At 38.9% G+C, this 15,108-nt stretch overlaps 1 protein-coding gene across 1 annotated transcript in view; it reads left to right on the forward strand.

Moving 5' to 3' along the window:
• The window catches only part of LOC128652275 (Fanconi anemia group B protein), a 226,294-nt gene that overhangs the window by 175,839 nt on the left and 35,347 nt on the right, over window positions 1-15,108 (forward strand). Inside the window, exons 4-5 of the mRNA XM_053705213.1 lie at window positions 9,388-9,516; window positions 11,662-11,828. Of these exons, the coding sequence (XP_053561188.1) occupies window positions 9,388-9,516; window positions 11,662-11,828 (296 nt within the window). The remainder of the gene's footprint in view (window positions 1-9,387; window positions 9,517-11,661; window positions 11,829-15,108) is intronic.

A 15,108-nucleotide genomic window follows, 5' to 3' on the forward strand; every position in this document is an offset into this window, starting at 1 on the left:
TAGTAGTGTATACAAGGGGCCCGTGAGGGCGAGCGGCTCACCTTTCAGATCAGCAGCGTGTCCTCAGTCTCTTGGTTGGGATCGGTTGCTGAGAGTCTCTTGGTTGGGATCGGTGTTCTGAGCTTCTGTGCGATAGTAAGTATAGATGAGCGGGGGCTCGGTACCGCTTGTGGTGATAATTATCCCTGCGTTTATGGAGGTAGTCAAGATGGCGCTTCCTTCACCTCTGGTTTCTCACTCTTATCGATGATCCTGCACAGGTTTTCCTGCGCTGGGGCGTCTGTTATTTTTTGAAACAAGGGGAACTCTTATCTATAAAAAAGAAAATTGTACAAGATCTTCAGAAAAGGAGTCTGCTCAAAGAAAGATGTCCCTAAATCATAAATAGTCCAAAAAAAGCGCCTTGAAATACTCCACGTATTTTTTCTGTGGGGCGTCTGTTATTTTTGTTCTTCTGGCACCTTTTCACCCTGATATTTCTTCTACTGTCCCTAAATCATAAATAGTCCAAAAAAAGCGCCTTGAAATACTCGCACGTATTTTTTCTGTGGGGCGTCTGTTATTTTTGTTCTTCTGGCACCTTTTCACCCTGATATTTCTTCTACTGTTCCTTGTTCCTCGACAGAATGACTGGGGGATGAGGGAAGTGGGAGGAGTATTTAAGCCTTTGGCTGTGGTGTATTTGCCTCCTCCTGGTGGCCAGGTTCTAATTTCCCAAATGTAACATCATGGAGCTGGTGGATGTAAGAGACCTTGCGCTCCCCCACCTTCCGTTTGAGGATAACCCACAGATGCTCATAGGGTTTAGGTCTGGAGACATGCTTGGCCAGTCCATCACCTTTACCATCAGATTCTTTAGCAAGGCAGTGGTCATCTTGGAGATTCGTTTGGGGTCGTTATCATGTTGGAATACTGCCCTGCGGCCCAGTCTCTGAAGAGAGGGGATCATGCTCTGCTTCAGTATGTCACAGTACATGTTGGCATTCATGGTTCCCTCAATGAACTGTAGCTCTCCAGTGCTGGCAGCACTAATGACACTCCCACCACCATGCTTGACTGTAGGCAAGACACACTTGTCTTTATACTCCTCACCTGGTTGCCACCACACAGACTTGACACAATCTGAACCAAATAAGTTTATCTTGGTCTCATCGGACCACAGGACATGGTTCCAGTAATCCATGTCCTTAGCCTGCTTGTCTTCAGCAAACTGTTTGCGGGCTTTCTTGTGCATCATCTTTAGAAGAGGCTTCCTTCTGGGACGACAACCATGCAGACCAATTTGATGCAGTGTGCGACGTATGGTCTGAGCACTGACAGGCTGACCCCCCACCCCTTCAACCTCTGCAGCAATGCTGGCAGCACTCATACATCTATTTCCCAAAGACAACCTCTGGATATGACGCTGAGCATGTGCACTCAACTTCTTTGGTCGACAATGGTGAGGCCTGTTCTAAATAAAAACTGTCCTGTGAAACCACTGTATGGTCTTGCCCACCGTGCTGAAGCTCAGTTTCAGGGTCTTGGCAATCTTCTTATAGCATAGGCCATCTTTATTCTTGAAATAAAACCTCTGATAAAAATCTTCTCCTAATCAGATAAACCATAAGAATTCCCCAAATCACCCTTGTGAATGAAACAAGGGGAACTCTTATCCATAAAAAAGAAAATTGTACAAGATCTTCAGAAAAGGAGTCTGCTCAAAGAAAGATGTCCCTAAATCATAAATAGTCCAAAAAAAGCGCCTTGAAATACTCCAAGACTTAAGTAATTTCTAGGAAATAGAGAGTAAATACACATCCCTCAGGTCTGTGTTCAATAAGAACAAGTTCTCTCCGACCAAAGGAAAAAAGATAATATATGAGGTCAGATCCTGAGAAAGCCAAATACCTAGATTCTGATCCCAGACTGGGATTGGAGCTATCACTCCCCGAGAGGAAGGTCCTGAACCCTATTCAAAGTAAAAAAAAAAACTCTCTACAGGTCAGGATTGCAAACACTCTAGAAGGCCTGAGAGAGATCTTAAATTGTACTGTTGCAAAAAACAAGACTGAACCATTCAGACTTGAACTCTAGGCGTGTAGTAGAAAAATGTCTTTCTCCATCCTTAACTTAAAGAAAAACTCTGATAGATCCTAGAGAATAAATCAAAAGCATTAATTAGGAGGAACACAAAAAAATTAACCTGCAACTTCAGGACTATAAAACTTAAACTGTACCATTAAACCCCAGAAAGAGATCTTAGCTGACCAGATGCCAGCTACTAAGCCCGGCAGCTAGTACAGTAAGTCTAAAAGACAAGGAAACTCATAAAAGGAACAGAAATGCCTCCGGCTTCTATCCATGGATCCAGAAGGAACCACTACCCTCCCTAAGGATCGAAATTCTCTAAGTCAGGTAGACCAAAAGAGAAAAATAAAGATTATAAAATCTCTAATGGTGGACAACAAGACAATGAAGTCGACCAAAGAATAAACACCTCCTTTAGAGTACATCTGAAGTAAATCACTTCAGCAGCAGATGAAGGAATTATACTGGCCGAATCTGAGCCCTTCACCTAGCTACCGGTGAATCCCTCACCAGACCAGACTCCTTCCACACAGAATCCGGGAACTTTAAAAATGTTTACAAATTCTTTAGGATTCAAGACAGGCGTATCGAAGTCACACAAAATAGCCAAAACCTCCTTAAACCGTACATGGGGTGAAAAAGCTTAAATCTGAAGTTTACTACTTCAGCAACAAATGAAGGAATTATACTGACTAATTCTGAGAATTCACCTTCAGATCCTACTAGCGAATCCTCCTTATCAGTCCACGAGGAAGAAAAACAGTAGCAGAAGATACAGAAACCTTACTTACTGAATCTTTACTGTTCCTCAAGTGATTTTCCCTAAGAGTAGGAATAACACATACAGCCAAAAATACCCTTTAACAGATACCCGAAAAGCAAAATCTGTACGCAAATAACTCCTCCAGGAGACATCGAGGAACCGCAGGACACTGCAGGTGACACCATAGAGATTTGGGACGAAAAAAGGAGAAACTGTCATTGCTCGAACAGAATCATCCTGGGAGACAGGCTCAGAAGTAATGCTCTCTCTCTATCTCAAGAGATCCAGCGAGACACAAAAAACATATTGCAATAGGACCTTTTGCAAATAAAAACTAAAATTAAATGCAACTGTCACTTTAAGTAGCACAGATGAAAATGAATACTAAATATGAGAAAATTTGTATAGTTTCAGGGAGAGGAAGCTATAAATAAATAAATTATGCACCCATAACTCTTCAAACATTTGCAAATAAAAACTGAAATGGAATTCAACTGTCACTTTAAATAGTACAGATGAAAATTACTAAAAAAGAAAAAATAATATAGTATCAGAGAGAGAGAGCTATTAAAAAAACCATATCCCTCAACACCCTTGCAAATAAAAACTGAAATTAACTTAAAAGCAACCATCACTTTAAGTAGCACAGATGAATAATAAATAGAATAGCATATACAAAATAATAAAACATGCTCCCATAACATCCTAATACAAATATTCAATATTAAATAAATAAAAAAAATATAATAGAAACAGAAATAACATAATTCCAGTACCCATACTCAAAGTAGCACTCGTTTTATTAACCAAAATGTTCCCCATAAACTATAATAAAAAACGGCTCCAAAAAGGAGTCCGCTCAACACAGAACCTTGCTATCACACAGAAAATAAGAAAAGACAAACAGATCCATTCTCAACCAGAGTATATTGAATTACAGGATCGCAAGACCCAAAGTGGAATAACATGGCGTCCCTCACAATGAAGGAGGCGGGGACACTTTAGCAGCATGGTAATGAAGCGCGAACATTTTCCTAGCATCGCGCTTCATTAAACCAGCAGAAAAACATGCTGAATTCCCCAACCTTGAGCGCAATAGAAGTGCACAAACACACTACACAGCAGCGAGCCAGCCTCCACACGATAATGGTGTCCTCTAAAATAGAAGCGCACTAGATACGCTAGTTACTGCGCTACCAAAAAGAAAAAGGTTACCAACTGAAATAAAAATCAGATAGAGAGGTCATTAACCCCATAGAAGTCTCTAACATGACCAAACAAGCCCCAAATAAAAATACAGGGAATCTATATTAACCCCTAGTCTCCTGTCACCATGACGTGCCTGCATACTGCCTCAAAATATCCTTCTAAAGGACATATATGTCCCACTTATACTGCAGAGAGGGAGCTACCTTCAACCCCTTGTAGTGCCAGTCTCCCAGCCCCAGAAGACGAAAAGACACGTGCAATCTAGCCGTCCGGCAGGAGGACCTGTGGAAAAAAGAAATAACAAAGTATGCTTACTCTGTTATTCTGACATAGGGCAGCAAACTGATAGGAAAACGCAGAAAAGCCCACTTTACAAGTTCTTAACTGCTTAAAAGCCACCACTGCCCTACTGAAGAGACTGACATGGACTACAGCTACACCCCAGGAAAATCAAAGCAAAGCTGCTCTGCTTTAAAAATAACAAATTCTTGATAGAAGAATCAGACACCTAACTTTACCACCTCCTTGCATTTGATACAAGCAAAGAGAATGACTGGGGGTTGTGGGTAGGGGAGTGGTATTTAACAGCTTTGCTGTGGTGCTCTTTGCCTCCTCCTGCTGGTCAGGAGTGATATTCCCAACAGTAATTAAGATGATCCGTGGACTCACCGTGTCATTAGAAAGAAAACTAGACTTTATCATAAAATATGGCTGCAATATTTTAATGTATAATCTTTGCGCTAATATGTTATATGTGCAGAATTATATAACATTATTTTTTAGGTTTACTGCCCCTTTAAGGCTACATGTGAATTTATGGCTATTAAACACACAAATAATATATTTTGTTAAAATGTCCATTGTAACAGGGTCAGATTTAGGTAAGGTTGCAGGGTCATCTATGCCTGCTGTTCTTCCATTCTAGAAAACACATATGCCAATTGCTATCCGCTATATGAAAACTATCGCCTAGATTTCGAGTCTTGCATTAGCCTTAAAAAGCAGCGTTGAGAGGTCCCAACGCTGCTTTATAAAGCACGCTGGTATTAAGAGTCTGGCAAGTACAGGTTTACGGCTCACTTTTCTTCCGTGACTCGAGCATACCGCAAATCCCCTTACATCAATTGCGTATCCTATCTTTTCTATGGGATTTTCCTAACGCCGGTATTACAAGTCTTGGAGAAAGTGAGATGTACACCCTCTCCTGTCAAGACTCCTACCGCATTTAAAAGTCAGTAGTTAAGAGTTTTATGGGCTAACGCAGTAACATAAAACTCTTAACTAAAGTGCTAAAAAGTACACTAACACCCATAAACTACCTATTAACCCCTAAACCGAGGGCCCCCTCCCCCACAACGCAAACACTTAAATAAAGTTTTTAACCCCTAATCTGCCGACCGGACATCGCCACCACTTCAATAAATATATTAACCCCTAAACCGCCGCACTCCTGCCTCGCAAACACTAGTTACATTTTATTAACCCCTAATCTGCCGTCCCTAACATCGCCGACACCTACCTACATTTATTAACCCCTAATCCGCCGCCCACAACGTCGCCTCAACTATATTAAATGTATTAACCCCTAACCCCCCCTAACTTAAATATAATTTAAATAAAACAAAATAAAATTACTACAATTAATTATTAATTACTACAATTAATTAATAATTCCTATTTAAAACTAAATACTTACCGATAAAATAAACTTTAAGATAGCTACAATATAACTAATAGTTACATTGTATGTAGCTTAGGGTTTATTTTTATTTTACAGGCAACATTGTATTTATTTTAACTAGGTACAATAGTTATTAAATAGTTATTAACTATTTAATAACTACCTAGTTAAAATAAAGACAAATTTACCTGTAAAATAAATCCTAACCTAAATTACAATTACACCTAACACTACACTATAATTAAAATAATTTCCTAAATTAACTACAATTAAATTAAATAAACTAAAGTATGAAAAAAACAAACACTAAATTACAGAAAATAATAAAATAATTACAAGAATTTTAAACTAATTACACCTACCCTAATCCCCCTAACAAAATAAAAAAGCCCTACCCTACACTAAATTACAAATAGCCCTTAAAAGGGCCTTTTTTACGGGGCATTGCCCCAAAGTAATCAGCTCTCTTACCTGTTAAAAAAATTACAAATCCCCCCAACATTAAAACCCACCACCCACACACCCAACCCTACTCTAAAACCCACCCAATCCCCCCTTAATAAAACCTAACACTAACCCCTTGAAGATCACCCTACCTTGCGACGTCTTCACCCAGCCGGGCACAAGTGGTCCTCCAGAGGGGCCGAAGTCTTCATCCGATCCGGGCAGAAGAGGACATCCAGACGGCCAGAAGTCTTCATCTAGACGGTATCTTCTATCTTCATCCGGAGCGGAGCGGGTCCATCTTCAATCCAGCCGACGCGGAGCATCCTCTTCAAACGAAGTCCAACTGAAGAATGAAGGTTCCTTTAAATGACGTCATCCAAGATGGCGTCCCTTCAATTCCGATTGGCTGATAGAATTCTATCAGCCAATCGGAATTGAAGTAGGAAAAATCCTATTGGCTGATGCAATCAGCCAATAGAATTGAGCTTGCATTCTATTGGCTGATTGGAACAGCCAATAGAATGCAAGCTCAAGCCTATTAGCTGATTGGATCAGCCAATAGGATTGAACTTCCTACCCTTAATTCCGATTTGCTGATAGAATCCTATCAGCCAATCGGAATTGAAGGGACACCATCTTGGATGACGTCATTTAAAGGAACCTTCATTCTTCAGTTGGACTTCGTTTGAAGAGGATGCTCCGCGTCGGCTGGATTGAAGATAGAAGATGCCGTCTGGATGAAGACTTCTGGATGTCCTCTTCTGCCCGGATCGGATGAAGACTTCCGCCCCTCTGGAGGACCACTTGTGCCTGGCTGGGTGAAGACTTCTCAAGGTAGGGTGATCTTCAAGGGGTTAGTGTTAGGTTTTATTAAGGGGGGATTGGGTGGGTTTTAGAGTAGGGTTGGTTGTGTGGGTGGTGGGTTTTAATGTTGGGGGGGTATTGTATTTTTTTACAGGTAAAAGAGCTGATTACTTTGGGGCAATGCCCCGCAAAAGGCCCTTTTAAGGGCTATTTGTAATTTAGTATAGGGTAGGGAATTTTATTATTTTGGGGGTATTTTTTATTTTACTAGGGGGATTAGAGTAGGTGTAATTAGTTTAAATTTTTTTTAATTATTATTTTATTTTCTGTAATTTATTTTTTGTTGTGTTTCGTACTTTAGTTTATTTAATTTAATTGTAGTTAGTTTAGGGAATTAATTTAATTAGAGTGTAGTGTTAGGTGTAATTGTAACTTAGGTTAGGGTTTATTTTACAGGTAAATTTTTATTTTTTATTAAATAGTTAATAACTATTTAATAACTATTTTACCTAGTTAAAATAAATACAAACTTGCCTGTAAAATAAAAATAAATCCTGAGATAGCTACAATGTAACTATTAGTTATATTGTAGCTAGCTTAGGGTTTATTTTATAGGTAAGTATTTAGTTTTAAATAGGATTAATTTATTTAATTGTAGTAATTTTATTAAGATTATTTTAAATTATATTTAAATTAGGGGGGTGTTAGGGTTAGGATTAGACTTAGGTTTAGGGAATAATATATTTATTATAGTGGCGGCAACGTTGGGGCGGCAGATTAGGGGTTAATAATTGTAGTTAGGTTGCGGCGACGTTGGGGACGGAAGATTAGGGTTTAATAAATATAATGTAGGTGTTGGCGATGTTGGGGGCAGCAGATTAGGGGTTCATTAGTATAATGTAGGTGGCGGCGGTGTCTGGAGAGGCAGATTAGGGGTTAATAATATAAAGCAGATGTCGGGGGCTTCAGATTAGGGGTTAATAAGTGTAAGATTAGGGGTGTTTAGACTCGGGGTTAATGTTAGGGTGTTAGGTGTAGACATAAAAAGTATTTCCCCATAGTAAACAATGGGACTGTGTTAGGAGCTGAACGCTGATTTTTTGCAGGTGTTAGGTTTTTTTTTCAGCCGGCTCAGCCCCATTGTTTCCTATGAGGAAATTGTGCACGAGCACATTTAGCCAGCTTACCGCTGATTTAAGCAACGCTGGTATTGAGGTGAGATGTGGAGCCAAATTTTGCTCTCCGCTCACTTTTTAGAGGCTAACGCCGGGTTGAAAAAAAACCTGTAATACCAGCGTTGTCTTAAGTGAGCGGTGAGAAAAAAAGGCTTATTAGCACCGCAAGCCTTACCGACAAAAACTTATAATCTAGCCGAATGTGTGCAGTTATGTGCTTACTTGGGAAAGTCTGTATGATCCTTGTTATGTGAAGTCTCATATGGTAACCACATTCAGAAACATCTGTAAACAAGATTGTCTTAACCACGTATAGAAAAGTCACAATGTAGGCAGCACAATACTTTGTAGTGGATACCTATCAGTCACCAACCATTTCTTCTTGGTCTCACCTGGGGGAAACAACTCTTCTGTTCCCAGCTTCTTGGTTGTGGAAGCCCCCCCCCCCCCCGTTCCGCTCTACCTGAATAACGGATACCTGTGTACAGTAGGTCGATGCCTAGGTCACCAGATAGCTTTCTGGCTTTTTACCTCCAGTAGTCGCTGTATGCGATGCCTGTTTCACGAGTTCTGCCGTGGTATGCATCTGTCGACAATGAGTGATGATTTCACTATTGGGGAAAAAGGAGCCACCAACCCGCTCCATTTGAATATGCAATAATATCAAAATCTTAGAATCCCAACATGGTTAAGGAGACAAAGTGTATCTTTAAAACGTAACTTTTAATGTTTCCATTAAAAATCAATGTTGCAGAATAGTATCAAAACAGAGAAGCCAGCCGACTTACCTCTATATACATCCTACGCGTTTCATGCTCGTTACGGCATTTCGTTCTTCCTTTCTAGATGGGTCTTTCAAGTTGTTACCTACTTGTTTGCCACTTACCTGAAGTCTAAAAAACACACCATTTTTATTTCCACTTTTTCCTCAGGCCACAAAACCTATAGCACAGATTCTTATTTCTGCTTTTTTTGAGGACTGTAAAAATTAGTATAGAGGGCCACTATATTGCTCGCCGGCCACCAGTTGGCCATCCATGATGTAGATAATACACAATAAATTAAGAGGATTATAAATAAATATCTGGTCAGTCTAGGGATGAAATTTGTAGTAGCTGCTGGTTTCAAAAATATAAGGTTGGAAAGACAGTATACATGTCTTGTAATTGCAAGGTGTTAAGTGTGTCTTTAAGAAGTTATATAGTTTATGTTACTTATCTTTTTTATTCTGCTTGTAGGCAGGTTTGCGTTCAGTTCAAGAAATGCAGCAACATTTACAAGTCAAGGAGAGGGTCCTAAAATCATCATGTGAGACTTTATTTGATATGCTTCAAGGGAAGGAAACTATTTTGCACTGTGCAGAGGAGGTAATACATATGATAGAAAGCCTATTCTGTGAATAGTTTTTATTTAATTCAGAATAATGAATTAACGTCATCAATTCAAAATCTAAATGATTATTTGCGTAGTGCAGCTGGTATTTTTAATGTGATACAAAGTAATGTTAAAGGGACATTTCAGCCAAAATTAAATTGCACAGAGATGAATTACATTTTTGGATTAAAAAACATATTTGCAATATACATCTATTGGCAAAACTGCTTTTAGTAAACGGTATCACTGTTATGCATGTGAAGGATAGCTAGTTATTCTCAGTGTACCAGCACTGTAAATACTGCAGCTGCTCAGTGGGCCAGTGGGGCTTGTATCATATTAGTAATTTAAAAAATGAGCCATTACCAGATGATACAAGCACTTCAGGCTCTTTGAGCAAGTGCTATGTTTAAAATGCTGGGGGCACGGAGCATACTTAAATACACTCTTGAAACAGCTATAGTTTTTACTAGAAGCATTTTTGCTTATACATGTATATTGCATGTATTCAAAACTCAAATGCATCTGTGTGCATTTCAATTGTGGAATGTCCCTTTAAATTAATGAGAGAATTTAAACATAAAAAGACCAGAACAGGACAATCATATACTGTATGTTCTGAACTATTATCTGATATAAATAATATTATCTGCTGAGGGCAATTAGCCTTGTTTTCACATTCTGTTTTATTGCCTGTTTTATATCGTCTCTAAACATCCTTAGCAGAAGAGATAGCTGAGAGCAAAACCTAGGCGCAAACATGGCAGCACACGTTACACCGAAGTACTTTATAGAAACTAATCGTTTGCAATTTTGATATTTAATGTTTTTCAAAAATACATCTTCATACTATTCTAATGCTAACCTTTAGTTTAGATACATCATTATGTTGAAGATTTATTTACTCTTTAAAATCCCTTGACTACAGAGGGCATTGTATAACGATGTAAATCATGGAAAATGAAAAACCAAATAAAGCCAGAAAAATAAATGACAAATGACACCTACAGTCTGTCACCATGAGGGCATTAGGACTCGGAAGCAAATGCTTGAGGTTTCTAAATATGGACAAGGTCAGACTTAAACTAGGTGTAAAGTTTAATTAAAATGATAGGTAGTGGACAGTATAAAACTGATGAAATAACCAAAGTATAAAACAGCTATTTTGTGTACAATAAATTGTATTACTTTTATACTTGGCTTGATACTGTCTGGGTGTTTCTAGAACATAGATCCTGAGTCTGCTGCCTTAATAGAATATTGACAGACAAACCCAGGAACAGAGAGATGTAGGTGCTTCATATGATACATTCACTGTTTGTGATTTATTACACCATGTGACTCCCTCTTTATTCACTTGTGTGTTTGTACTCTCACATTGTGCCCAGACCTACTAGTATGTCAAAACAGCCATCTATGGACATTGTAAAAAAGTATTATTAGATGTTTTCTTCCCAGCCTTTTTGCCCTAACATGTACATGGTTCAGAGCTTACACATTTTAAAAAGTTTCTCATTTACTTCAGTTATCACATTTACTTTGTTCTCCTGGTATTCTTTGTTGGAGAGAATGCCTATGTAGGTAGTGTGCAAAGTGAATGGAGCACTGTACATCAACAAACAATGCTGCCATGCAAATGTATGACATTGTTAAAAGCATTCTTGCAAAATTGCTGCAATATAGTGCTCCAACATGTGCACGCTTCTAAATTTATGCACCTGCTTTTCATCAAAGGATAAGAACAGAACAAAGTAGGTTAGATAATAGACAAAAATTGGAAAGATATTTTAAATGTTACACTCTGAATTATGAAAGAAAAATTTTGGGTCTCATGTCCCTTTAAAACTATTACCTTGTATACTTGAGTGTTTGTCTATGTAAATGCAGACTGTCAAAGGGACAGTGTACACAAACATTTTCTTTCATACATAGAAAGTATATATATATATATATATATCTGTTAAATACTACAGTATTGGTTTTGTACATTCAGTGAAGTAGGATTATCTGGATCAAATCCCCTTCATTATAAAAATATATTTGAAGTATCAGAACAATCACTAACATTTTTATTTTCCTTAATCAGCACAGCTTTGGCTTATTAAGACATTAGCTCTGACAGCCTTTTCTTTTTATAGGAAGGTCTAGTTTCTCTCTGGGATGATTCGTTACATATTTCATGCCCATCTGAATCAGAGGCTACATCCCTATCTACAGATTCTGAATGTTTTGTTGAAAAAATTTGGCATCGTGTTGTTGATAACTTCTTTGTGATTGGCGTAAAGTTATATCCATCTATATATTTGTAAGTAAAACTCTGATAGTATGCAAATTAAATAATGTTTCTCCAACATAGGTGTGTCCGGTCCACGGCGTCATCCTTACTTGTGGGATATTCTCTTCCCCAACAGGAAATGGCAAAGAGCCCAGCAAAGCTGGTCACATGATCCCTCCTAGGCTCCGCCTACCCCAGTCATTCTCTTTGCCGTTGTACAGGCAACATCTCCACGGAGATGGCTTAGAGTTTTTTAGTGTTTAACTAGCTTATGTGTTCCCGCCGTTTCCTCTCATCCCCAGGCTGGTAGCCAGGATCAATCAGGAGAGGGCGTCGGTGATCTTGATAGCTCCTGCGTGGCCACGCAGGACTTGGTACGCAGATCTGGTGAATATGTCATCGGCTCCTCCTTGGAAGCTACCTTTGAGACGAGACCTTCTTGTTCAGGGTCCGTTCGAACATCCGAATCTGGTTTCACTCCAGCTGACTGCTTGGAGATTGAACGCTTGATCTTATCGAAGCGAGGATTCTCAGATTCTGTTATCGATACTCTTGTTCAGGCCAGAAAGCCTGTAACTAGAAAGATTTACCACAAAATTTGGAAAAAATATATCTGTTGGTGTGAATCTAAAGGATTCCCTTGGGACAAGGTTAAGATTCCTAGGATTCTATCCTTCCTTCAAGAAGGATTGGAAAAAGGATTATCTGCAAGTTCCCTGAAGGGACAGATTTCTGCCTTGTCTGTGTTACTTCACAAAAAGCTGGCCGCTGTGCCAGATGTTCAAGCCTTTGTTCAGGCTCTGGTTAGAATTAAGCCTGTTTACAAACCTTTGACTCCTCCTTGGAGTCTCAATTTAGTTCTTTCAGTTCTTCAGGGGGTTCCGTTTGAACCCTTGCATTCCGTTGATATTAAGTTATTATCTTGGAAAGTTTTGTTTTTAGTTGCAATTTCTTCTGCTAGAAGAGTTTCAGAATTATCTGCTCTGCAGTGTTCTCCTCCTTATCTGGTGTTCCATGCAGATAAGGTGGTTTTACGTACTAAACCTGGTTTTCTTCCAAAAGTTGTTTCTAACAAAAACATTAACCAGGAGATTATCGTACCTTCTCTGTGTCCGAAACCAGTTTCAAAGAAGGAACGTTTGTTGCACAATTTGGATGTTGTTCGCGCTCTAAAATTCTATTTTGATGCTACAAAGGATTTTAGACAAACATCTTCCTTGTTTGTTGTTTATTCCGGTAAAAGGAGAGGTCAAAAAGCAACTTCTACCTCTCTCTCTTTTTGGATTAAAAGCATCATCAGATTGGCTTACGAGACTGCCGGACGGCAGCCTCCCGAAAGAATCACAGCTCATTCCACTAGGGCTGTGGCTTCCACATGGGCCTTCAAGAACGAGGCTTCTGTTGATCAGATATGTAGGGCAGCGACTTGGTCTTCACTGCACACTTTTACCAAATTTTACAAGTTTGATACTTTTGCTTCTTCTGAGGCTATTTTTGGGAGAAAGGTTTTGCAAGCCGTGGTGCCTTCCATTTAGGTGACCTGATTTGCTCCCTCCCTTCATCCGTGTCCTAAAGCTTTGGTATTGGTTCCCACAAGTAAGGATGACGCCGTGGACCGGACACACCTATGTTGGAGAAAACAGAATTTATGTTTACCTGATAAATTACTTTCTCCAACGGTGTGTCCGGTCCACGGCCCGCCCTGGTTTTTTTAATCAGGTCTGATAATTTATTTTCTTTAACTACAGTCACCACGGTACCATATGGTTTCTCCTATGCAAATATTCCTCCTTAACGTCGGTCGAATGACTGGGGTAGGCGGAGCCTAGGAGGGATCATGTGACCAGCTTTGCTGGGCTCTTTGCCATTTCCTGTTGGGGAAGAGAATATCCCACAAGTAAGGATGACGCCGTGGACCGGACACACCGTTGGAGAAAGTAATTTATCAGGTAAACATAAATTCTGTTTTTAAAAGGCAGTTTATTGACTATTCTTACAGCAGACAAAAATAAACATTGTGCATATTTTTCTGTTGTTTTTTGCTTAAAGGGCCACTGTAAGTAAATATTTTCTATGCCTGTTACTAACTAACTACCCCAAATACACTTTTTATCAATAGCATTTCATTAACATATCTCTACCGTATATCAGAAATCTTGTCTGCAAATTTAATTGTTTTTCAAACCCACTCCGTGGGTACCCCTTTGCTCTGTACCAATCCGTTTACAATACCTAGGTTTCAAAATGGCGCTTTAAGCACAAAGTTATTGGTTTAAGTATTTTGAACATGCAGTGCTGAAAATAGTGGGCAGGATAACGTGACATCATCGGCAAATAAAAGATATAACTTTTAGAATGTTATGAAACTTCGTTTTGGAGAAAATATAGGTCAGTAGGTTTTAATTAATGTTTATTAACTTTAATATGTTAGTTGTTTAGCTTAAAAACTATAACAGAAAGTAATCCTTTAACAGGTAGAAGCCCCTCATGAATATCAATGGCTTTCATTGTGAAAGCATAAGCTAAAGGAATTGAGAAATTGCTCATAAATATTTGTTAAATGCTTTATAAATATAAATAATATGGTTATTAATTTAATTTGTTATAAATATATATATATATATATATATATATATATATATATATTAAAATTAACATCTTGTTTCCTGCAGTTGTTTCCCAATAGCCAAGCTCCACCCACACTAATTAGGCAAAGATGTGTAGCAGGGTTAGCCTTGATCAACAGGGTGAATTTTCAGGATTCATGAATTAGAAGATCTACCATTTTCTTCCTAATGGGAAAGAGTTCACAGCTGCATTCATTACTTATGGGAAATAAGAACCTGGCCACCTGGAGGAGGCAAAGACCCACCAGCCAAAGGCTTAAATACTCCTCTCACTTCCCTTATCCCCCAGTCATTCTTTGCCTTTCGTCCCAGGAAGTTTGCAGAGAAGTGTCAGAAGTTTGTTTTATTTTTTATTTTTTCCATTTGTTATACTTTTATTTAATTGTAACATGTCTCTTATGGAGGGTGCTACCCTTTGACATGGGACAGGAGTTTTAAGTAGTCCTGTTAGCCTCTCGTGGAGTGCCTGGGCGAAAGTTAGAGTCCGGAGATGCAGTGGGAGCTGTCTTCTCTTGAGTCCATGACGGAGGCGCTGCCACTATTCGTCACACTTGGAAGGGCCATGTTCCTGTTTCATGGCGTAGATTCCAGTAAGATTGTTTCATTTTATTACATTGTCTGTAATGTGATTTATAATGACAGTATAGTATGGGCCTTGCTGAGGCACCTTCAGTACAGATCTT

The sequence above is a fragment of the Bombina bombina genome, chromosome 3 (genome assembly GCF_027579735.1).
Source record: "Bombina bombina isolate aBomBom1 chromosome 3, aBomBom1.pri, whole genome shotgun sequence".
Lineage (NCBI taxonomy): Eukaryota > Metazoa > Chordata > Amphibia > Anura > Bombinatoridae > Bombina > Bombina bombina.